Here is a 25005-nt window from a genome sequence, read left to right on the forward strand (position 1 = left end):
GATGATGTGCAAAATCACAAAGGCATGGTGGGCGGGGGATAAGAGGTTAGAAATGCCGTGGCCTTGAGCAGTCCATACAAGAATCCAACTGCCGGAGCATTGAAACGGGACAAAGCAAAGGCAGGATGCATGGGAGGCAAGACTTGTTCAAGCATGTGAGGACATCCGGTGGGGATTCCTTTCACTGTGTGACAGTCCTTATGGGGCAGAGAACCATCCTCCCATGTCACATCACACCCACTTCTGCTAGAGCCCTCACCACTGCACGCTGTTAGAGGGAGCCCCCTGGGACAGCGGTCACCTTCTGCTCTGTACCCTGAGAGCCCGGCACAGTGCTCGGTGCACTGCAGGAGCTCAGGAAGTGTGTTGTGTGAGAGAGGGGCGGACAAAAGAAGCCCTAGAACAACACTGGCCTGCACAACTCCATGGGCTGGTGAAGGTGTTCTCCATCTGTGCCGTCCGGTGCAATGAGTAGCCTTCAGCTAGCATCACAGAACTGCACTTCTAACCATGTGGAATTCTGGTAAACACAGCCACATGTCGCTAGCATCTGCCACACTGGACAGCACAAGCTCACATCATCCTCTGGCCACTATCCTATGGCTTCCACCAGCGCCCCCAGCCATAACGAGCCTCTCCCTCATAGGCACAAGAGAAAGAGAAGAAAGGCCACCTCCCAGTCAGTATGGCTTTGGTGTAGCCCGGAGGGAAGGGTTAGACAGACTGACTCAGCACAGCCCTTGGGTGAGCCTTGGGGACAAGGAATTAACCCGAACACACAAAATAGAAGTTATTTATTTGGTCACAGGATCCAGGGTCTGATGCTGAATATAGAGAGAACATTCAGGAAAGGAGGAGGGACAGCAGCAAGGGTCTGGTCACTGCCTGCGCCACCCCCCCCGCAAGCAAGGTACGGAGTAACGGCCAACGGCTGAGCCCAGTGATATTTTCCCATAACTTCGACCTCCTGCTCTGGGGAGGGACCTCACTGGGGTCTGTCCAAGGACAGCAGACCACACTGGTTCACAGGGGCACCACCCTGGCCTTTGGTCTCTGTCAGGGCGGGCACTGGCAGCAGCTGAGTCCAGGTGGGAGTCCAAGAACTTGGGATTTCTCATCTCCTCCATCTGTGGAGAAGGGGAGGGAACAGCATGGGGATCCGATCTTGGGAAGGGGAGGCTGCCATATAATCCCAGGAGCCCACTACGGGGGAGAACCTGTATTCACTTGGTCATTAAGAGACTGGCTACCATTTCTGCTCTGGCCACCCAAACTCAGGCTGGGCACCCACTGCCTGCCCTGGCTGAGACCTCATCCCAGGGCCTGGCCTCTCAGATGCCCACCAAGGTCATCTGATAGCAAACAATGACAACATTTACAAGTACACATGCTTTGGGTTCCCAAGTGTGTTCACCTCCTATCTTTGATCTTCCTATCTACTGAGGCTTGACAACTCCCAGGAGGCAGGTGAACCACGCTCTCCAAAACCACACAATGAAAGTCAGAACCAGGATCGGAACTAGGTGTGACGCCTTCAAAAACCAGTGTTCTAAGAACTACTGCCTCATGCTGGAGGGACTCTGGGCTCGCCCTTCGGAGAGCACCATCAGGGTCTCCCATAATCACTGTAATTCTGCAGTTCTCCCTCTTAACCACCGAGAGAACGTGGCACCACACACTGTCTTAGGCACCTGCAGAACCCTTAGAATTCTATGCCAGAAGGGAAAGGTGCAAGGAGTGACCAACTTAAGGGCAGCAGAGCCAAGCACACCAACCGCCACCTCCCCAAAACTCACATCCGGAGGCATTTGTCCTTCCCACCACTTGCCACTCTCTGGCCATCTGGACTCCAGTCGACAGCATATACCTAAACCGAGGTGGGGGGTGGGGAGAAGCAGGTAAGGTGTGTGTGTGGGGGGGGGGGCAGGAGGGCCAGGCTTCAACCCCCACCTGCCCCACCTCTGCTCACGAGGTCAGCCATACCTCATCTGCGTGGCCTGGAAGATCAGCAGCCAGCTTCTGGCCCTTCACATCCCACACCTTCAGCGTGCTGTCACTGCTACCACTGACCAGGAGCCGGCTATCGGCTGACCATGCAATCTGGTACACAGCAGCCACATGGCCACGCAGGGAAGCCAGGTACCTGGGCCAGGAAAGTGATGATGGGTATTAGGTCTGAAGGGGCCCCTGTGCCCTCCGTATCTGGACAACTTTGCATGACTTTGAATCCAGTGTAGTCCCTGCTCAGCCCATCTGCCTGATATCCCCCTAACACAAGTTGCTTGCTGACAAGTGGCATGGAGTAGTGGGCCAGGCTCACCTGGCACTTTCAGGTCAATACAGATTAGCTATGTCTATTTGGACAAGTCATTAGGACTTGTCATTTTGGACAAGTCTCTGAGACTCAGTTTCCTTATCTTGAAAAAGAAGGGAACGATCTATTTCAAAGACCGCTATACAGAAACACAATGGCCGAGACAGCAAGGCGCCAGCAAGGGTTTCCCTCATCCCTTCTCTTCTTGCCCGTGCCTTTGCCTCTCTGCTGACCTGATTAACCTCAAGGGCACAGTATCTCGTTATACTGAGGCCTCTCAGACTTCAACGGAGCAGAATCAGCTGATGACTTTATTAAGATGCAGATTCTGATTCTTAAGGTCTGGGGTAGGGCCCAAGACTCTGCATTTCTATCAAGCTCCCAGGTGATGCTGCAGCAGCTGGTCTGTGGATCACACTTTGAGGGGGGCCGGAAAATGACTGCAGCTCAAGTCTACACTTCTGCCGCAATCCCGGCTGTCTTAACGTTATTTCTCTCCTTCGATACAAAATGAACTAGCACTTCAGTGCCCATTTATTGCCAGTCCTAAATATACCATCTCCCTTAGTCCTTGTAACAAAGCCGAGAGGTAGGTCTGCATATTACAAAAGAGGAGACAAGGCTCAGAATATCCAAATGCTTGCCAAGGCCACGCAGCAAGTAAGTGACACAGCCAAGCTCCTTCTAGAGGACCAGTGCCCTTCTTCTCCCTCCCCACACCTCCACTCACCTGCCTGTCCTGCCATCCCACAGTTTGATGGACTTGTCAAAGGAGGCACTGGCGATGACGCGGGAGTCAGGGGAGAAGAGCACCTGGTTGATGAGGGCCTGGTGTCCCGTCATCCGTGCGAGGGGCTTCTTGTCCTCTGCTGGGGACCACAGGAATAAGGTGAAGTCGTCTGAACCAGACACTAGCCTCTCTGGGCCCTGGCCCTAGGAGAGGCAGAAAGCACACCGTGTTGGGCACGGTCTCAGACAGGAGAGCCCGACCTGGGCAGCAAACGCACCACTGATTGCCCAACACCAGCACGGAGGCCAGGACTAGGAGAAATGAGGCCTGGCCTGCTACCAACTCACATGGGACCCCTGGCAGTCACTTCCCCCAAAAGGAAATGTTATGCACCTGGGATAATTCCTAAGATACCTAATCACAAGAAAAAGCAAGGTACAGAATAGTGTATTAAAAAAGGGAAAGATTTTATGTGTGGGTTTGTACACACGTGTATGTATACTGCATCCTGTGTACACATACACGTGTATGTGGAGGTATGAAGTCTCTGGAAGGAAAGACAGGACACTAGTAGCTCTGGATGTTTCCAGAAGGAAAGGATGGATGGGCAACAGAGATGGGAGACTTCTTCACCATCTACCTTTTTGTGTTCTTTGAAGCCTCGACCACATGAATGTGCTACTTAAATTAAACACAATAAAAAATACAGAAAATGCAATAAACAGATAAGCAAGTGAACGCAACAAAATCACATGGTCCTATACATTAAGATTTCAGGATTAAAAACTAGGATTTTCATGAAGAACTTTCTGGAAGAGGAACGTCTGAGCTAGGGCTAGAAGGGGGAGGGGCCTGAGTGCCTGCAGAGGGTTTGAGAGACCAGTGGAGGAAGAGTAGGGAGCCGGGCATGCTGGCGGCGGGCACACACTCACCCGCACGAGGCTGTATCGGCTCAGAGCCCTCTCCTTCAACTCCTGCACTGTGGCCAGGTACCAGAGGGGAGAGGAAGAGATGAGGAACAAGGCTGATTAGAAAATCCAACACAAATGGCAAACACCCCCGGCCCAGGTTGCACAGTAAGCCCGAGAACCGGCTCCTTCCCAGGCAGCCCTCTCCCACGCACTCACAGGACCCTCGGAGATCTTGGGCGTTAACCGAGGCCTCAGCTGGCTCGAAGGCACCCGTGCGCAGGGCGTAGTCAGTGCTGAGTGCCATGGTGTTCACCCAGTGGCCGTGGCCTTGCAGGGTCCGGCACAGCACACCCTAGGGCAGAGGAAGACTGGTCAGACGCACACCCACCCTACTCTCCACCCTAGGGAACTGGTACCCCCAGATTAACCCCAGAAGACAGCGACATGGGACTCAGAATTAGGTCCCTCGTTCATTGTGATCTTAATCAAATCACCGCTCTGGGCTGAAGTCTCTCCTCACTTACAAAATGCAGGTACTGGCCCAGATTGTTGTTTCCAAAAGTATGTTTCATGGAAAGGAACTTAAGTATGTGAGAAGAAAAGGGTTCCAGTCAAGTAACTGCCACATGGGACATGGCAGGTTTAATAAAGCTAACAACAGGCTTCTTGCAGTGGCAATTTCTGGACCACATTAATGAACACTGGAACCTCCACTATCATGCAGCACCAACCACAGGAACCCACTGTTCCTGAAGCACTTCCCGCCACCCGGATCCCAGAACACACTGGTCAACATTCCTTCCAGCCCTGGCATCTCATGGCCCGAGATTTCCCCAGGCTGCTCTCTGGACCCTCCCAGCTCTTACATCGTGAGCCCTCCAGACTTTGATGGTGCGGTCCTGGGAGGCAGAGTAGAGAAGCCCGTCCCCTCCCCACCGGAGACAGGTGACTGACTGTGTGTGCCCGGTGAGGATGCGCTCACAGCGGCCCACAGTTGTATCCCAGACCCGCACGCTGCCATCCTTGGAGCTGCTGGCCACATAGCGGCACTCGGGGTTCCTGGAGAGGGGAAGGGAGATGTGGCCCCACTTCTGATGTGGGAACGGCAATAGCACCTCCCCCTCCCCCCTTCTTAGCTCAAAGGCCAGGGACAATGACTCAACAGCTTCCTGACTCCAAGACCCAGCTGCATTGCAAGGCAACTCTCAGGGCCCATGATGAACAGCCCCCTCTCAAGCAGCACAGATTTGGAAGCCCTAGCCCACTGCCCGCCTTGCCAGTACTGTCAGTCGGGCTGGCCATCCCACCCCCTGAGGCAAAACCCCTCTGCATCAAGCAAGGGAGGAGACCACCTTGAAGCCCTGGCTCCTCACTTCCCCCAGTTCTGTGAGCATCACTTACACGTGGAGGGGCTCCCAGCTCAGGCCTGTGATCCACTTGCTGTGGCCAGCGAGGGGCCTGCCCACCTGCTTCCCTGTGCTTGGGTCCCACAGGAGAATCTGAGGGACAGAAGCTTACTGAATAACCCTCTCCATCCTGTCCCTAGGTCCACCAAAGTTCCTGCCCACTGCCCCCAATCCATCTTTCCCTGAAGACCCCAGAACCTCACTTGACCCATGTCCTAGGAAGGAAGCCCAGAGTCCCTGAGTGGTTACCAATGACCACCATCTACCTGGCCATTCTTGCAGCCCGAGGCCAACTTCTTGCCATCTGGGGACCAGGATATGCTAAGGACCCAGTGTCTGTGTCCTAGGAAAGCAGGGGAGGGAGAAAGCAAGGAGCACATATCTGTCTTTATCCCCAGTGCCTAGCATGCCTGACACGCTGCAGAAACTCCTCAACTAGCCCGAGAATAAATGATTGGTCAAACAAAAGGGGAGACGCAGCTTTCTAGGCAAAGGAAGAATTCATCCCAAGTGCTACAGCCGTGCATCCTGCTGCATAGATAGTACTTCCGCTTTCTAATAATTCCTTCCATGATACGTGGTATAAAGTTTCAAATCCTTTTTTTTTTTTTTTACCTTGACCAAAAGTAAGAAATGCATGCTACCTGGAAACCTAGTATACTCATACATACACGTGAAACTAAAACACATTTCACCAACCAGTAACTACTCTATGTGTGATGTGCTCTGGAATTTGCTTAAGGGTATGGAGCAAAGCAAAAATTATTCCCAATTTTCCAGATGACAAAACTGAAGCTTAGGGAGCAGGCCCTACCCACACCCAGCTAGTGTGACCTCAAACTAGCAGCATCAGCACCAGCTGGAAACTTGAAATGCAAATTCTCAGGCCTCATCCCAGAACTAAAGAGACAAAAACTCGGGGGTGGGGCCCAGCAACCTGTAGGTTAACAAGCCTCCCTGCTGATTCCAGTGCTCAAGTTTGAGAACCACTGTGGTGGGGGTTGGATTTAAGGCAGGTTCTCCTTGCTACTCAGCACAACTCACAACCCCACACTGACTCTCTGGTCCAGTCTCTGGAAGTGGCTGGCTGGGTTCAAGGATAGCCTCTACATAGGAACAGGCAGCTGCTAACTGGGTTAAGGGGTTGAATTGGCTCTGGGCCTCCTCAGAAACTAAAGAGCTGAGTAAATGATCACCCACCTACCACTGGGTTAAGACCCTCCCTCTAAATGGCTAACTGCATACTGACCCTGGCATGTGAAATGGGGTGTCTCGGTGCTGAGATCCCAGAAGCGCACAGTGGTGTCTCCGGAGCCACTGGCCAGGTACCTGAGGAAGAAGAGAGGACACCTGACCTCTGCAGTGGGGACAAGGGGTAGGGCTTACACCAAAACAGGGCACATGTGCATTTTGGCTGCCTATTCAATTGTCTTCTGCGCATACAGTCTGGGACTGGACTTTTCTCCCTCCCCTGAGGAGGAGAAGTATAACACTGATACCATATGGGAGAAGAACCCCCTACCTCAAGGCAGCCATATCTCTCTTCTTCCTTTCTAAAAGGAATGGCCACAGCCATAATCAGATTTAGAATTTCTCGTTATCTGTGTAGGATTGCGAAAAGCAAACAAATTCAGTTTCACAGATGATGAAATAAGTCAGAAAGTGATTTGTCTGGGGCACACCGCCAGGAAGCCTACAGTTCAGCTCTCCTGAGATCAAGGCCAAGAAAGGCCCTTCCAATATGGGTGTCCTTCAAAACCAAACCCCACTGGGGAAGTCCTCTACCTGGAACCCATGCCCTGAGCTCAGGTCTATGATAGGCAGCCTGAGGTCCCATTGATTGTTAACTTGGGGTATCTGCCCCACCCCAGCCAGAGGCTGTACCCCCACATTCTATTCTACGATTCTGCAACTGTCCTTACTTTCCTGTGGGGCTGAAGGCCACAGAAATGACTGCCTCGCTGTGACCTTCCAAAGAGCTGGTGCAGCGGGTCACAGCACGGACCCTGAAGATAGCCTGTGGCTGGTAGATGATGTCAAGGACCTTCTCTGTCTCCACTGCCTGTGACTCCAGCGTCCTCCCCAGTGATGAGACGATCTCAGCATCGTGGACAAAGAAAGCCAGCGGCACAGGATCCTCCTGGAGGGCAATGGCAAAGGGCAACTCCTCCGTCAAAGGATAGGAGCCAGGGGTGCTCCCCAGTGTGCTGTGGCCAGGTGAAGCTTTTCTCTCCAGCCACGGTGTGGGTACCCCCACCATGCCCACCCAAAAAAGGCCTCTTTTATCCTCCAAGAGCAACTGCAAGATACTTAAAATAGTACTTTAAAATCCTTTATCTGCATCTCACAACAACCCCGGGAGGCAGGCATTCATATTCCCACTTGACAGATGAAAAAACTTGAGGCTCAGAGCAGCTAATTAACGCAACGTCCTATTGGTAACGACTAATCCAGAAAGAAAACTGAAGTCCAGAATTAGGGTCAGTATACAGGATTATGCGGCGTTTTCTAAACTGCTACACCATGATGTACAATGTGTAAGAAGCATCCAAAACTCTGGCTGAAAACACAGACTCTGCCTTACCCCAGGGTCTGGTGTAGTAAACCTGGGGTGGGGTCTAGGTATTATATTTTTAAGCCCCCAGCCCCCCACCCCCACCCCCCGCCCTACTATAATGATGAATGGCTCCACTGGTTTAGAAGACCACGGGTTTTGAATCTGACATTCGGGTTCTAATTCCCAATCTACCACCTACGACATAGCATCGTACAAATAATTTACTGCCTCTGGGCCACACTGTCAGATGGGGATATTAATGAGGAGCTGCGTCGCGGAATCTGACGATGTACCCGATGCGTTCAAAACGCGCGGTCTCTCTTCCCAGGTGGACCTCGCAGGTCGAAGCGTAAAGCGCTGTCACACGAAATACATCTCCTGACCGTCCCCCGACGTAGGTGGCACTGCCACGGACGCGCGCCAGGGTGGTTCTCCCAGTGTCGGCGAGCGCTGGGACCCCCGAACCCCAGACCTTGGGTCTCCCGGTCCCCTGCGGGCCGGCCCAGAGCAGGCCCTCCCGCCGAGGGGAGGAAAGAGGGACCGCCCGGGCCGCCGCTCACCTGGGCCAGCAGCGCGTTGCACACGAGCTGCAGCTTGTCCGGGGTGATGTCCACGGGCACGTCGAACGGGGAGCCCAGGAGCTGCCCGCCCTCATCCTGGAACTGCACCAGCAGCCGCTGCACGTCGCGCGCCGCCGCCTCGTCCTGTGCCTACAAGCGCCGCGGGTGTCAGCCACGCCGCTGGGCGGGAAGGCCCCCACTGCCGCTTCCCTCTGAGGTCGGGGACCCCGGGCCGGAGCGCCCCCGCTCCCACTCACGCACACCCACCGCCGCCGCCGCCGCCGCCGCCGCCGCCGCCGCCGCCATCCCGCGTTCGCACGTGGAGGAAATAGACTCAGGCGGGACGGAGCGCCGTCCCCGGGGTAGGGCGGTGCTGCAGCCCGCGACAGCGCCCTCTGGTGTGGCGGAGGGGACGTGTCACGCCGTGCCGGCCAGGCTTCGGCAGTGGGCGCACCTGGTACCTGCTTCCACAGCCCCACCTTGGACAGGTGGCTGTCACCCCGACCCAGTCCCTCCCAGTGCCGTGCAGGATACAAACAGCCTTTTGTCTCTGCAGAACAGGGATTTTTGCCCCACTTCATAGGTGGGGAAATCGAGGCTCTGAGCGGTTGACTTTCCCCCAAATCAGAGACCGGAAATGGCAGAAGACTAAATTGGGTTGGCTCTGGCAGCAGCGCCCCTGCATGGGTGGCTTAGGAAACTAGAGCCTGTTGGGTTGCAGGCAAGAAATTATTATTCTTTTTTAGATGGACCAAATCGATTCATAATTCTTGAGTACAAAAGCAAAAAATGTCTGCAGTTTTCAACACTGCAAAGCAATAACAATAATGATGATAACGAGAGCAGTGTGTCAGGCATTGTTCCAAGCGTGTCACGCATATAACTCGTTAAATCCCCACCTTCCTCTCCCCACATTACAGATGAGGAACTGAAGCGCAGACCCACTAACATGAGGGCTCTTACCAGAAACGTGGGGTCTTCCTTGGCAGGTCTCCCCACATCTGGACGGTCTCAAGCTTGGTCAGGCTGGCCTCCTTAACCTGTCCTGAATTTGTTCTCTCCATCTCCACTATTACACTTTGGACTGAGTCACCGAGGTTGCCTACAAAACCCTCTTCACTTGCCTCTCTGTTTCCACTCTTGCCTCTTCCGATGTATTCTCCACACTGCCACTGGGGTGACGTTTTCCAACCAAAAATCTGGTCTGTCACTCTCCATCCTAAAACCCTACAATGTCTCCCATAATAAGCAGGGCAAAAGTCAAACTCCTTATGATGGCCCACTCAGCCTTACTTACCTCTCCAGCCACTCCTCTCTCTCTCTCTCTCTCTCTCTCTCTCTCAATTTTCTCTCTCTCTTTTTAATGTTTATTTATTTTTGAGAGAGAGAGAGAGAGAGAGCACAAGTTGGGGAGGGACAGAGAGAGAGGGAGACACAGATTCTGAAGCAGGCTCCAGGCTCTGAGCTGTCAGCACAGAGTTTGATGTGGGGCTTGAGCTCATGAACCGCGAGATCATGACCTGAGCCGAAGCCTGATGCTTAATCAACTGAGCCACTCAGACACCCCATTCCTCTCTCTTTAAGATTAAATTCTTCTGGCTTTTGCTTAGTTCTTCCAAGGCATGACCCTTCTTACATCGGTGCCTTTGTACATGCAGACTTCTCTGCCTGGAACTTTGATGGGCAGTGTTGTGTCCCTCCTCCCCAAATTCATATGTGGAAGCCCTAACCCCCAAGGTGACTGTATTTGGAGAGGGGGCCTATATGAGAGTAATAAAGGTTAAATGAGGTCATCAGGGTAGGGCCCTAGTCTGATAGGACTGGTGTCCTCAGAAGGAAGAGATACCAGATATTACCTCTCTTTCTCTCTCTCCTCCTTTCCCCTCTCCCCACATGGAGAAGAAGCCACATGAAGACACAGTGGAAAGGTGGACATCTACAAGCCAGGAAGAGAAGCCTCACCAGAAACCAATGTTGGTGGCACCTTGATCTTAAACTTCTAGACTGTGGAAAAATACATTTCACTTATTCAAGCCATCCCACCTGAGTTTTTTTTTTTTTAAGTTTATTTATTTATTTTGAGAGAGAGTGAGAGACAGAGAGAGTGCAAGAGTGGGGGAGGAGCAAAAAGAGAGGGAGAGAGAGAATCCCAAGCAGGCTCCACCCTCAGTGCTGAGCCTGATGCAGGGCTCAATCTCATGATCTCCAGATCACGACCTGAGCCAAAATCAAGAGTCAGCCCTTAAGGTACTGGGCCACCCAGGCGCCTCCTGCCTGAGGTATTTTGTTATAGCAGCCTGAGCAGCTGAAGACAGGGACAATTCCTCATTCTTCAAGTCTTGCCTGAAATATACATGCATTCATTCAACAAATGTCTCTGCCAAACATTGTTCTAGGAACTCTACATATATTAACTCATTTAATCATTCACTCAGGAAGCTTTCTCTGAAACAATGCCATGTTTCCCTATTATGTGTTTGCACAACATCCTGGTATTCTTTGTATTTAGGAATCACAGATCCATGGAATTATTTCATCCATTTATTCATCGAATATGGTTGAGCACCTACTATGTACGCACTGTGATAGCCACATGAAATATGTAAGTGAACAAAATAGACACAAATCCTTGCCCTCATGAGTGGTCTCTGCTTTCACTGTCATTCACAGTTCCTGCTGCATAGTAGATGCTTACGAATTGACATGGAGTGAATTACTGAATCAGGAATTGAATCTAAGATTCCTAGGACCTAAAGTCAGAGAACCTCAGTTTTCTGCCAGTGGCAGGATCCTTTATCCCATTGCTTCATTACTACAAGAGCACTTGCCCCACAAAGGGGCCCAGGGTTTAGGACACCATGATGGCAGGGAATCCCTTCCTCCATTCATTCCTTCATTCATTTATTCAGTCAACAAAACTGCAACAGACAAATATGCATCAGAGCTGGGCCTTGGGTCCAGCAGGACAGTAGAACTTGTCCACAGTCATAGCTGTGTGTCCAAGGATACCGATCAAAGAGCAGAATCTTCAGTGCGTTTCTCTGCCATGGTCAGGTAGGTTTGAAGATGTATGGGGGGAGGGGGCAGAATTGTGGTAAGTGAAGAAAAGCATCAACAGGAAGACACCATTCATTCATTCACTCATTCATTCAGGAAGCCCGCATTGGGCACTCACTCTGCCAGCCTCTGTGCCAGGGTAAGTCAAACTGCAATGAGATGCTGTCTTTACCCTGTGGGAGGGAGCTCACAGCCTAGGCTTGGAGACACTGGGAGGTGAGAGAGTTCTGAGTCCAAGTAGGAACAGACTCAAATTTGTCTCAGGAACCCTCAGTCAGATGAGAAGAAACAAGTCCTGCCCCAGGGGAGACCTGTTTTGTTCTTCCTTCTTGTCCCAGGAAGACCCTCTTTTGATGAGGGAGACTCAGCTGATCCCAGGAGAGGTCCCAGGTAGATGGGGGGGGGGGTACGGTCCTCGGGCTCAGGGAATTCCAGACTGACCTAGCTCTGACCAAGAAGAAGCCTATAGTCTAGTGGGGGACATTAAGAGCCCACCCTCTCTGTCTACTGGGAGGGGTAGGCTGAATGCATCCACTCCACACGGATGGGGGACACAGGAGAAGGCATGCAAACCAAAACAAAGCACCCATTTCCACTAAACTTGAACTAGTAAGCCCCTCTGTCTTTCAGAAAAGGAGGGACATTTCAACAATGAGTACTGGAGGGGTTGGGGAGTTGTGGGCAAGTGGAAGAGAGGGAGGAACTCTCCTCCTTCCAGAAGGGCATTTCTGGAAGTCTCCAGTTGGTCCTGGACCTGGGCAGCTGCTCTAAGTCTGCCAGCCCCTCAGCTGTCACTCTGCTCCCAAAATAGCAGTGATTGGGGGAAGGGAGAGGAGATTGTTTATCTGGGATGGAGGGGGAGAAGGGGCATTATAGCTGTGTCTCCCTCCCTTCTGGATCTTTCTCTGCTCTTTGTGGTATGAATGCCCGAGTCCAGGACTGCCCCTGAGTAGGACGCTGGGGCATAGGTTAGTCAGCACTTCCAGGTGACTAATGACTATCCACTCTGGGGAGGAGGAAGGCCCTGAGTATCAATGACAGACTCCAGGGACACCTGACCCTGTGGCCAAATATGGTCTGGAGCTACTGGCAGGGGCGATAAAACCTCTTGGGTGGGGGAGGGAGGCAGATTAAGGCTTGGTGGCCAGGGGGTGGCTCACAAGGGAGCTCAGCCGAACAGCATCACAGGAGGACAGACCAGGAGCACCGTCCTCTGAGAAAGTGAGCCCGTGTGGAGAGTTCCTCAGACCGGGGAGGGAGAAGAGGGACTGAGAAGAACTTTCAAGGCTTGCAGTGAGAATTCAGGCCTCCGGCGTGGTGGCTTCACCCGCCCAGCTGGGAGGGAAGGAGAGGGAGGCACAGGGGCTCTAAGATTCCTTCAGCCATGCTATTCTGCAAGCAGGTGCTATCATGTCCTTCTGAGCAATGGATTTGGGGGTGATAGGCATGGGTCCTTTCCAGGCAGAACCCTCACCTTCCATCCCAGTAGAAGGAGGCCCTGGAGCTCCAGACCTCAGGCCAGGAGTCTGGAGTGGGGGACTGGCCAGACTGAGCTGCTCCTGTCCTGACAGATGGCAGAGGCAGAAGCAGCGCAGCTGAAGGAGGAAGGGAACCGGCATTTCCAGCTCCAGGACTATAAGGCTGCAACAAAGAGCTACAGCCAGGCCCTGAAGCTGACCAAGGACAAGGCCCTGCTGGCCACGCTCTATCGGAATCGGGCAGCCTGTGGCCTGAAAATGGTCTGGAGGGGGCAGGGCGGGAGGCTGAGGGCCAGCACCCAGAGGCAGGGGTGAAGGCAGCCCCCCATCTTGCTGGGTATCAGACCCTTAAGCCCCCTTGTCCCAGCCCTTTCTGCTGGAGCCCTCAGGGCAGAGAAGGGCACCTCCCACTGCTTTCCTGGGCCCACTGCCTGACCCACTCCTCTGGGAGACAGAAATTCCTCCAGTTGGGAATCAGCCTAATGGGAACTGGCATCACGCCAGGGGCTTTTTCCATGTTATTTCGCAGCATCTTACTAACAGCCCCGTGAGTCAGCTGCTGTTGTCGTGCCCATATAGCAGATAAAACAAACTCAGGGCTCGGGGGGCTTAGTAACTCACCAAGATCTCCCAGGTCATTAGTAGCAGAGCCTGGATTCAAACCCAAGTTTGCCTAATGTCAGAGCTCATCTGCTCTCCCATGCCCAGCCGGGGGTCCGCCCTTGGTTCCCTGACAGCCAGCAGCTCCCCAGCAAACCCTGTCTGGTTGTCTCTGCTTTGGGCCTGCATTAACCCCTGCTGCTTCCCCTTCTCCATTTCTCAGGAAAGCTATGTTCAGGCGGCGTCAGATGCCTCAAGAGGTGAGTTCCCTTTCCCCAACCACTCCCCCATCCCCAACCCCAGCATCCCTGTTTTGTCTAAGAGGCTCATTGTCAATCGAAGAAATGACAGATTGTGGAAACACCATCCTAGGCATTGTAGGCAGGGCTTCGGATGTCCAGAGAAGCCATCCCTAAATTGCATTTTTGCAACTCGAATTATATATTAAATCATAGGTTGAGGGAAATTAAAATTTTTTTTTCAAAAAAAATTTTTTAATGTTTGGTTTTGAGAGAGAGAGTCAGAGCGTGAGTGGTGGAGGGGCAGAGAGAGAGGGAGACACAGAATCCAAAGCAGGCTCCAGGCTCCGAGCCATCAGCACAGAGCCCGACGCAGGGCTTGGACTCCTGGACCGCAAGATCATGACCTGAGCTAAAGTCGGACGTTCAGCCGACTGAGCCACCCAGGCGCCTCTTAAATTTTTTTTAATGTTTATTTATTTTTGAGAGAGAGAGAAAAATAGAGAGAGAGAGAGAGAGAGAGAGAAGTGCAAACCAGGAGGGGCAGAGAGGGCAGACAGAATCTTAAGTGGGCTCAAACCCATGAACTGTGAGATCATGACCTGAGCCAAAGTTGGATGCCTAACTGACTGAGCCACCCAGGTGCCCCTTGGGAGATTCTTTCATTAAAAGATGTTTCCAGAAATCCTCGTGTCTTGGTAATGACACACCCTCTGTTGTAAATTAGGGTATGCTCATCCTGGGGCTCCCCAGTGGTTCTGGGCATCAGCCCACTGCACTCTGTGGGATCAGGCTTCCTGAGAGGAGGAGGGAGGCAGTAGCCCATTGCACAGAGACTAGGGAGAGATGAACATTAAAACAAAGCAAACCTTTAAATGTAACTAATTTCAACTTGCGCTTAAGTCAATGTTGACTTAAGCCCATTGTCAAAATGGGAAGTCTTTTCTTAGCTGCAAGTGTTGGGTTTTGATCTGGGCACCATTCTTTTAGGAGAAACAGAGACAGTGTGAAGTGAGCTCAGAAGGAAGGGAACCAGCTGGAGATGGGCCTGGAAATACACCCTGTGAAGAGCAGTTGAGGGACGTGGCAATATTTAGCCCAGAGAAAGCAATTCCCAGGTGGGATGGAGAGCTGCCTTCAAACACCTAAAAGGCTGTCACAAGGAAGAAGGATCGGATTTCATCTCAGGGGTTCCAGGGCTGAACTTAGGATAAAAGGGCAAAGTTACAGGGAGATATATTTCAGGTCTGAAGAGGGGAGGGCTTTCTTGATGGAGCTGCCTGGCTGCCTTGAGAAGGAGGGAGCTCCCCATTGCTGGAGGTATGCAAGTATCCATTGGATGAGTGCTTGGCTGGGATCATGATGTAGCAGAGACTGAAATATCAAGAGCTAGACGCGATGACCCTTAACCTCCCTTGAGACTATGATTCTTACTGCCTTCCTCACAAAGAGGGAGCCTGGGGCCAGATAGTCCACATGGGTGGATAATCTCCAATGAAGACACAGTGGCCCTGGAATTGGGGACAGTGGCAGGGGAGGGAGGAAGGCGATCTGCAGCCCAGGCCCCTGAGGCCCAGTCTCCCTCATTAGCTATTGACATCAACTCCTCGGACATCAAGGCTCTCTATCGGCGGTGCCAGGCACTGGAGCATCTGGGGAAGTTGGACCAGGCCTTCAAGGACGTGCAGCGCTGTGCCACCCTCGAGCCACGGAACCAAAACTTCCAGGAGACACTGAGGAGGCTCAACACCAGTATCCAGGAGAAGGTGAGCTGGACCCCTACCCATAAGCCTTGGCTGCCTCCCCTCACTCTTAGTGGATGAGTTAGGGAAGCAGGACACCAGAGCAGGTCTAACCCTACCTCCACACTCTTGGATGGAGTGAATGCATGGCACAGGCAGGTGCCAGAGAACAGCCGAGCAGAGGCACCCACCTTTGAGTGATCGGAGATGCTTGTTCCAGGAGACAAGCCAGCCAGGACTAGAACACGGGTCTTTTAAATTCCAGATGGAGGCTTTAAAAAAAAATTGTAACTTAGTATGTATGCGACATGATCTTCTCTTTCTAGGAGGACAAAAGCAGTACTGAGGGTAGGGTACTGCTGGATGATAGAGCCAGTAGGGAAATCTTTTCTAGGAAAACGAAGTGGGGTGGAGGAGAACTAGGATCAGAGATGAGAAATTCTACACCCTAGTCCTGGCTTAGTTGCCAATTTTCTAAGGGATCCCTTGGGGTGTCAGTTCCTCCTCTGTAAGAGCAGGAGGGTAACTGATCACTAAGCTCCTTGCTCCAAGACTCAGCGGCTCCTCTGTGTCTGGGGCAGCCCCATGGTGGGACCACAGTACACTGTCCAGAGTGCAGACTCAGGGGCTGAGTAAACACAAAACTGAGGAGTGACCAGAGAGGGGGTGACAAATGAGAGACCCACTGGGAGGAAATGAGCCCTGATGGAAATAGGCAGGACTGTGGAGGAGCAAAGCAAAGTAGTGGGAGGTACGGAAGGAGATGGCAAATGGTGGGAGTGGGGCGGTGGGGTGATGGGTGATCAGTTAGGTCATTTTATGGTAGATTCAGAGCACTGGGGTTGGGGGTGGGGGTGTGAGGGATGAGACAGCCAAACATAATGGTTAAAATTTCTTTTTAATGTTTATTTTTTTGAGGGAGAGAGACAGAGCATGATCAGGGGAGGGGCAGAGAGAGAGAGAGAGAGAGAGAGAGACAGAATCTGAAGCAGTCTCCAGGCTCTGAGCTGTCAGCACAGAGTCTGATGTGGGGCTTGAACCCACAAATGACGAGATCATGACCTGAGCTGAAGTCAGCTGCTTAACTGACTGAGCCACCCAGGTGCCCCGCAAATGTAATGGTTTTAAATTGAGTGAAGAGGTCCTTGAAAACTGCTTCAGGTTTCTGATCTTAGAAATCGAGTTCTATTTTAGCCCGTTTTTAAAGTATGTGATAGCTAATTATTTACTGGACTGCAAAATTTGGGTGATGATCCAAGCCCTCCAAATTGGCATAGCAAACTTAACTAGACTGTAAGCTTTGTGGAGTGAGGACTTGATTTTGTTCACCATTCTATCCCCAGCATCTGCACCAGTAACTGGCATGTAGTAGTTATTCAGTAAGGGTTTGTTGAATGAATGAATAAATGAATGAATGAAGAAAGAAAGAAAGAGAAAAAGAAAGGAGAAAGAAAGAAAGAGAAAGAAACATAGTGTAGGGGCCCAGAGTAGATACCATAATATTTACTGAGCCGCCTGGAACGTGGACCCCTGCCTACCTCCTTCCCCACTCCCTCCTTTCTCCTCAGCTTCGTGTGCAGTTCTCCACAGACTCGAGGGTACAGAAAATGTTCGAGATCCTCCTGGATGAAAACAGTGAAGCGGACAAGCTGGAGAAGGTGAGTGCGGGGCAACCAGCTGGCCAGCAGAGGGCGCACTCGGGATCCCCCTCCCCCTCCCCCCTCCCCCCCCCTCCCCCTTCCCCCCCCCCCCCCCCCCCACCGCCACGGCCGATCTTCCGCTGCTGGCCCCACCGGATCTCAAGACAGTAACGCCCTGACCGGTCGCGGAGGAAGAGGAGGGGGGTCTCCTTGAAGAACGTGGACACAAACGGGCCAAAGGTTAAGCACTTTAGAAAGCACTTGGCTATAAGGGCCAGGACTAGGGTGAGACCAATGAGAGCAGAGTTGGAGTTTTTATTTAAATTTTTGAGATTTTGTTCACTATGATTTTTTTTTTTTGCATTGCATTGCATTGATTTTGATATTTTAAAATATTGCATTAGATGTTACTCACCTTGATTGCCGAGGTTTTCGGTGTCCCTGTAAATGGTGCATCCAAGGCAAGTGCCTCACTTGCCATACCCAGGTTTCCACCCTGAGAGCTGTTGAAAACAACATGTTAAAATAATGTTCTAGTCCATTATAAAATATTGTAAAAGGTCATCCTGAAATATGAGAATGGTTGCTCATAATACCATCCTCTTAGCCAAATTTGTTGCCTTTTTTTTTTTTAATGTTCCCTTCTGGTTTTTTTTCAGGGGGAAAAAAATTGAACATCTGAATGGTTTTTGTTATTTGTTTATTTGAGAGAGAGAGAGCTGAGTGTGAGTGGGGGAGAGGGGAAGAGACAGAGAGAATCTTTAAGCAGGCTCCATACCCAGCACAGGGTCCCAAGCGGGGCTCAATCCCACGACCCTGGGATCACGACCTCAGCTGAAATTAAGAGTCAGATAGATGCTCAATCGACTGAGCCACCCAGGTGCCCCTGAATATTTTATAGTTATAAGAATTGGACAGACAATGTGTGGGGGAATTTTTGTTAGTTTTATGATCAATAAGTCCATGTAACATGCAAATACCTTTTATAACAAACTGATGTGAGGACTTAATGAGTTGCTACAGATAAATGCACTTGGCGAGTACACAGCCCTTGACTGGTAGAGTGTTGGTGGTCCTGGTGGTACTTGCCCGGGAGTCTCTAATCAGCCTCATACCCAGCGTCCCACTCCCTCTCTCTTTGCTCACCTTCTCCTTCTCTCTCATGAGTTCTTCCTCCAACTCCAGGGTTTCAGGTTTTGCTGAGGCCTCCTCCCCTGATCTGGGGCCATTTAAGGTATATGTATCCTCCTCAAGGTTTTAGGGTGGGAGGACACTGGAGAACTTTCTAGCTCAACTGCCTAATTTTGCGGTCTGGGACCCAGAGAGGTACCATGACTTGCCCAAGGTCACACAGCTAGCATACAGCAGAATCAGTCCTCATACCCAGGACTCTTGAGACCCCTCTCCTGCGCTGTCTGCCCACCAACCACCACCTCCCTGAGAATGCCTGTAACTTCAGATTGCCCAGAACAGGTAAACAAGCAAACCCAAAATGCTGAAACCATATTCAAGGGAAAATTTTTAAAAGAAAACAATTCACTTCTGTTAAAAGGTAAACCGTGGCATATTCATAATTTTCAGGTTTTATTTGGGCAAAATTGATTCAAGTGGGGTAGCAGCAAAACAGGAAGTGGTTAGGAGCATTGTACCTACAGGAGCCAGGGGAAAGGCTTCTAGAAAGACATGGGTGGAAAGAAAGCAATGCAATTATTTGATTGGCTATAGCTTAAGCAGTTACATTATTTGGGAAAGCCTAGTTGGCTGTGATTGACTGTTCTTAAGTTTCGATTTCTTAACCTTGAGACATTACAGGCTTCCATTTGGGTTTGCTTACATTAGCTACTAGGGCATTAATGCCACTCAGTCTAATGGCCTTCTTGTTTAAATAATTTAAGACTTCAATACCTTGGTTTAGTACTTATCCGTAAGCATACATACACGGTTTTGTTTAATGTAAGTGCAATCAGAGTGAACCTACTTCCTAATGTTTTTTCCAGGTTGCTGGGTGATCTCGTTTATGGCGTAAGTGCAATCAGAGTGAACCTACTTCCTAATGTTTTTTCCAGGTTGCTGGGTGATCTCATTTATGGCTTCGTGGCTACAGTATATCTCATCAAGTTGGGCTGTATGTCAGTTACTTTGTTTCTTCTGTTGTGTCATGTTCCTAGGCTAGGTCTCTGGGAGCAGGATTGTAGGGGAAGAACCCAGTATAAAGATGTTTTGGAAACCAAGTCCTCAACCAGCCCCTGCACTTGGCCCCTGCCCGAGGCCTTGATAGCCAAACCTCCCCCTCCCCCTCATCATGTCCTCCCTCCTCAGGCTGCCAACAACCTCATCGTCCTGGGGCGTGAAGAAGCAGGGGCCGAGAGGATCTTCCAGAACAACGGAGTGGCCCTGCTGCTGCAGCTTGTGGACACCAAGAGGCCCGAGCTGGTGCTAGCGGCTGTGCGGACCCTGTCGGGCATGTGCAGTGGCCACCGAGCTAGGGTGAGGGCCTGGGTGTGGGGCTGGCGGCACAGGTGGCTGCCAGGCAGAAGATCTGGAGGGCGACATGTGGACAGTTAGTGGGTGGCATAAATAGACCCAGATGCCAAGTGGAGAGTGTCCCCCCACCCCCCGCCATCCTCGATTGTACGGTCCCGGATCAACAGAGATTGATCCTCTGCATTTCCCTTTGAGCTGGAAATGCATTTATGCAAAGATAAGGCTAGTGAAAGTTTATGAGGAAGAGCTGAATGCAAAGGTTATGACAGTTTACATTGTATCGTCCTAAGTCTTCCAAAGCCCGTGTATATTTTACGCGTAAAGCACATCTCAACCTAGACTCACCACATTGCAAGTGCTCAAGGGCCCCATGTGGCAAAGTGGCTACTATATTGGACGGCCCAGGCTTAAACCTCTGGAAAGGGGCCTGGCTTGTGTCAAGATCCTGCCTAGACCATGGGCCCCGTGAGGCATGGCTGCCTGGGCTTAGTTCCCTACTGCAGGGGCATGGTGGGGATGGACGTCACCCACTTCCTAACCTGCATGGCAGCTGGAAGAGAGGGGCGGGCAGCTGACTCGTTCTTGCTGGGGGTATAGGCCACAGTGATTCTCCATGCCGTCCGGATAGACAGAATCTGTAGCCTCATGGCCGTGGAGAACGAGGAGATGTCTCTGGCCGTCTGCAACCTGCTCCAGGCTGTCATCGACTCTCTGTCAGGAGAGGACAAACGAGAACATCAAGGGAAGGAGGAAGCGCTGGTCTTAGGTAGGAGGGATTCTTCAGGTTTTTTTCCACAGGGGTGGGGGCCAGGGAGAGTCGGTTGCCACCTTAGACAGATCATTCCCTGTAGGTGGAGGTGGCCTGGTTTTATTTTTATATTTATTTTCTAATTAAAAGAGTGTTAGAGGCATAGGAGCATCATTTTCAATAACTGAAAGGTGGAAGCAACTCAAGTGTCCATGTGCGGGTGAATGGGTAAATAAAATGTGGTACGTCCACACAATGGAATAGTATTCAGCCTTAAAAAGGAAGGAAACTCTGACATGTGCTACAATATGGATGAACCTTGAGGACGTTATGCTAGGTGAAATAAGCCAGTGACAAAAAGATAAGTACTGTTTGATTCCACTTATGTGAGGTATCTAGAGTAGCCCAAATCATGGAGACGGGTGCCTGGTTGGCTCGGTTGGTTAAACTTCTGACTTGGGCTCAGGTCATGATCTTGCAGTTTGCAGTTTGATCTTGCAGTTTGAGCCCCACGTCCAGACAATGCCTCCCTGCCTGCCTCCCTCCCTGCCTCCATGCATGCCTCCCTCCCTCCCTGTCTGCCTCTCTCTCTTCCTCCCTGCCTGCCTTCCTCCCTCCCTGCCTGCCTCCCTCCCTGCCTGCCTCCCTCCCTGCCTGCTTTCCTCCCTCCCTGCCTCCCTGTCTCCCTGCCTCCCTGCCTGCCTCCCTCCCTGCCTGCCTCCCTCCCTCCCTGCCTCCCTGCCTGCCTCCCTCCCTGCCAGCCTTCCTCCCTCTCTGCCTCCCTGCCTCCCTGCCTCCCTGCCTCCCTCCCTGCCTGCCTTCCTCCCTTCCTGCCTGCCTTCCTCCCTTCCTCCCTCCCTGCCTCCCTGTCTCCCTGTCTCCCTGTCTCCCTGCCTGCCTCACTGCCTGCCTTCCTCCCTGCCTCCCTGCCTCCCTCCCTGCCTGCCTTCCTCCCTCCCTGCCTCCCTGTCTCCCTGCCTCCCTGCCTGCCTCACTGCCTGCCTCCCTCCCTGCCTGCCTTCCTACCTCCCTGCCTCCCTGCCTGCCTCCCTCCCTGCCTGCCTCCCTCCCTCCCTGCCTCCCTGCCTGCCTCCCTCCCTGCCAGCCTTCCTCCCTCTCTGCCTCCCTGCCTCCCTCCCTGCCTGCCTTCCTCCCTTCCTGCCTGCCTTCCTCCCTTCCTCCCTCCCTGCCTCCCTGTCTCCCTGTCTCCCTGCCTGCCTCACTGCCTGCCTTCCTCCCTGCCTCCCTGCCTCCCTCCCTGCCTTCCTCCCTCCCTGCCTCCCTGTCTCCCTGCCTCCCTGCCTGCCTCCCTGCCTCCCTGCCTCCCTCCCTGCCTGCCTTCCTCCCTTCCTGCCTGCCTTCCTCCCTTCCTCCCTCCCTGCCTCCCTGTCTCCCTGCCTCCCTGCCTTCCTGCCTGCCTCACTGCCTGCCTCCCTCCTTGCCTGCCTTCCTCCCTGCCTCTCTGCCTCTCTCCCTCCCTGCCTGCCTTCCTGCCTGTTTGGGATCCAACCTAGAATGAGAACAAAAATCCCTAAGATGCAGGGAAGTCAGACAGGGCAAAAGCAAGAAAAAGCATTTATCTTTTAATCCCCCAGCAGGTGGGGAAGACCTGGCATCCCTTCTGAGGCTTGAATGCAGGCTCCCAGCATGCCTGAATCTACAGGGAGTAAGATGTCTGTAAGGAGTATAAATTTCTTGTCTGGAAAACATTTTGTTAAATCAGTTTATAAAGAGCTACATGAAGTGTCCCTGGCTCTCTGCCAGTCATGCTTTGGAATAAAGAACTTTCTAAGAACCAGAGCTATTCAAGGATGGCATGGGCTGTTATAAAAGTCAGTGTGCACAGTGGCTGGAGGGCCACTGGGGGGTAATGTTTAGGGATTTGTCTCCTTTTTGGGGGGTGAGATGGGCAATTCTATACTCTCCTGGGAAATTCCAACATCCGGGATGCAGGGGATTCCATATTTCCAGAGTCCTTCTAGAAGCCTCTGCCATTCTTGGTCCTATAGACCTGAGATTCCCTACTCTCTATTTACCCCATCCTCTCCTTCCTTAGATACCAAGAAGGACCTAAAGCAGATAACCAACCACCTGCTTGACATGCTGGTCAGTAAGAAGGTGTCTGGCCAGGGCAGGGACCAGGCCATGAACCTGCTCAATAAGAACGTCCCCAGGAAGGACCTCGCCATTCACGACAACTCACGCACCATCTATGTGGTGGATAACGGTGAGGAGGTGGGAGGGTCTGGGGCTCGCTCCAGCCTTTCACGTGGGCACCAGAGTACCTGGCACTGAGCAGACGGCAGAAGAGGTGTGGCCCTTGTCTGGGAGAAGTCTTCAGTCCCAACTGAAAAACCAGGAAAAGGCGTTAGCAGTTAGAACCCACCAGCAGGCTGGTGGGGATACTGATCAAGACTGGGCTCTTAATTCGGGGCCCGAACACACCCAGACAATGTCCAAACACACCCAAAAACAGCTGGGCGGAGTTACCTGACAAGCGGGGGCAATGCCAAAAGCAAAGAGGACCCCACCAACCATAGGATAATGTTCCTGAAGTCCCTTGGTTGGCAAAATACTTCACAGGCCTTCTGGAAGGGAGAATTGGCATCTACTATCCCATATATAGGTTCTAGCAGATGGCCATTATATGTGTCAGCTCCGGGGGGGTTACCCTTGTCCCAAGTCAACTTTAATTGTTCAGGAATCACACCCATGGCTTTATCATCTACTGTGATGAACTCCCACAGGTTGGATGACATATAGACCATCCTTTGATCTACAAGGTTCAAATTAGCTTTCACCGGCTTGAAACGTATCCTCTTATGATATTGTGCTTCCTTGTTTGGTTTGCACAGATCTCAGCAAAGTGCACTTTAACAAATGACTCTAGTGCTTAAACCTTCTCCCTCAACACTTCCCCTCCCCTTCCCAGTTCTGGTCTTTTCTGCATCCATTACAAAGGGTGAACAGCAGACCTCTTTCTCTCAGCGAGAGGACCTACGTCCAACCACAAGCTAATGGGTAGGGCAGGTGGGAAGCAATATTTGTTATTCCAGGCACCAAAATAAGTAGCTCTTGGGTAAACAGAACATGGATGTACAAATCCTGTCACACTAGTGAAAAGATGCCTTGTTGAGGTTGTGTGTTGTACAAGCTGGTCTGGGAGACTTGCCTTGGGAACCATCAGGACATCCAGCCAAAAGTGAGCGTTTGGGTTCAGGGAAGGGCAATGATGGATGAGGAAGAGGTCCAGAGTATCCTAGAGGAAGAGGAATGAGATGCTCAAAGCATGTGTGGGAATGGAAGGGAAGCATGGGGGATGGGCATTGGGGAGGTGGTGGGAAGTGAAGCAGGTGCATTCACTGGCTCTCTTTGAGACCCGGGCTGGGAGTTTGGGTTGGTTCATCAACTGCTTCCCATGACTCCCCAGCCCTGCCAGTGCTTTTGTGCGGGTGGTAAAGTATGCAGGGCAGAAAACATACTGCTGACATTTTTTTTAAGTTTATTTATTTTGAGAGAGAGCGTGCATGCACACACACACAGGGCAGAGAGAGAGAGAGAGAGAGAGAGAGAGAGAATCCCAAGCAGGCTCCACGCTCAGCACAAAGCCCAATCTGAGGCCTGATCTCACAACAGTGAGATCATGACCTGAGCTGAAATCCAGAGCCAGATGCTTAGCCAACTGAGCCACCCAGGTGCCCTTGAGCACTTTTAATTCCCTCCTAACATCCAGAGTTTCATGCCTCCCAGCATCTACCTCTTCCCACTTATCTGCACCAGCTAAGGTCTGACGAACTCCTAGCCACTCCCAAAACCTGGCTCCAAAGTCAAGCTTTCAGTTATCCCAGAGGCAGCACAACATAACTGTTAATATCGTGGGCATTGAAATCAGACGTTGCTGGGAGAGTGCCGTTACAATGTCACTTGCCAGCTGCAAGTTGCTTTTGGGCAACTTAGTTGACTTCTCCATGCCTTGGTTTTCTGCTCTGAAAAATGGGAATTATGATTTCTAACCAGTAGTTTTTTGTTGGGATTAAATGGAGTAATGTGTATGAAGCTCTCGGCACATAGTAAGTGCTCAAAATAATTTACAACTCTTTGTTGGAGCAAATCACCCCATCTGCAGTGTTAACCACTCTGTCTTTATCACACCTGCTGTCCTCATTACACCTTACTATAATCTTTATGTGACTGTTCCTTATTGCGTTCTGAACTTTTTGAGAAGAGGATTGTGTCCTTTATTTCAGTATTCAGTGGCTAAAAATTGCCCGTTGATTTATCCACTTATTCATTCATTTATTCAACAAATACGCAATGATCGAATTAACCTGATGGGTAATAGGAAGTCACTGAAGATTCTTCCACAGAAGAGAGAAGAGATAGCGATCATAAATAGCAAATGTAGCATTTACTAAATAAAAAAAAATGTGTATTGAGTGATAATGATGTGTCTGGATTGGCCCCAAATGGTTACCATACATCACCTCACTGAGTCCTCAAACTCTCTGTGGTAGGTAGCAGTGTTCCCATTTTACAGAA

At 51.5% G+C, this 25005-nt stretch overlaps 2 protein-coding genes across 2 annotated transcripts in view; one reads left to right on the forward strand and one right to left on the reverse strand.

Annotated features, from left to right (window-relative positions):
* Positions 1-896: 896 nt before the first annotated feature.
* On the reverse strand, positions 897-7203 carry NLE1 (notchless homolog 1). Its single transcript, XM_042967319.1, has 11 exons — positions 6884-7203; positions 6611-6690; positions 5628-5704; positions 5357-5454; positions 4822-5014; positions 4172-4307; positions 3977-4023; positions 3045-3247; positions 1984-2143; positions 1797-1867; positions 897-1127 (listed from the first exon to the last, which is right to left on the reverse strand). Exons 1-11 carry the CDS (start codon positions 6895-6897, stop codon positions 1115-1117), a joined length of 1092 nt encoding a protein of 363 aa, XP_042823253.1. The 5' UTR covers positions 6898-7203; the 3' UTR covers positions 897-1114.
* A 5483-nt stretch (positions 7204-12686) lies between these two features.
* Positions 12687-25005, forward strand: part of UNC45B (unc-45 myosin chaperone B) — a 28513-nt gene continuing 16194 nt past the window's right edge. Inside the window, exons 1-8 of the mRNA XM_007096054.3 lie at positions 12687-12756; positions 13107-13274; positions 13837-13873; positions 15443-15618; positions 17163-17252; positions 19554-19721; positions 20316-20484; positions 22523-22693. Coding sequence (XP_007096116.1) covers positions 13107-13274; positions 13837-13873; positions 15443-15618; positions 17163-17252; positions 19554-19721; positions 20316-20484; positions 22523-22693 — 979 coding nt within the window. The 5' untranslated portion in view covers positions 12687-12756. The remainder of the gene's footprint in view (positions 12757-13106; positions 13275-13836; positions 13874-15442; positions 15619-17162; positions 17253-19553; positions 19722-20315; positions 20485-22522; positions 22694-25005) is intronic.

This window comes from Panthera tigris, chromosome E1 (assembly GCF_018350195.1).
Source record: "Panthera tigris isolate Pti1 chromosome E1, P.tigris_Pti1_mat1.1, whole genome shotgun sequence".
Taxonomy (NCBI): Eukaryota; Metazoa; Chordata; class Mammalia; order Carnivora; family Felidae; genus Panthera; species Panthera tigris.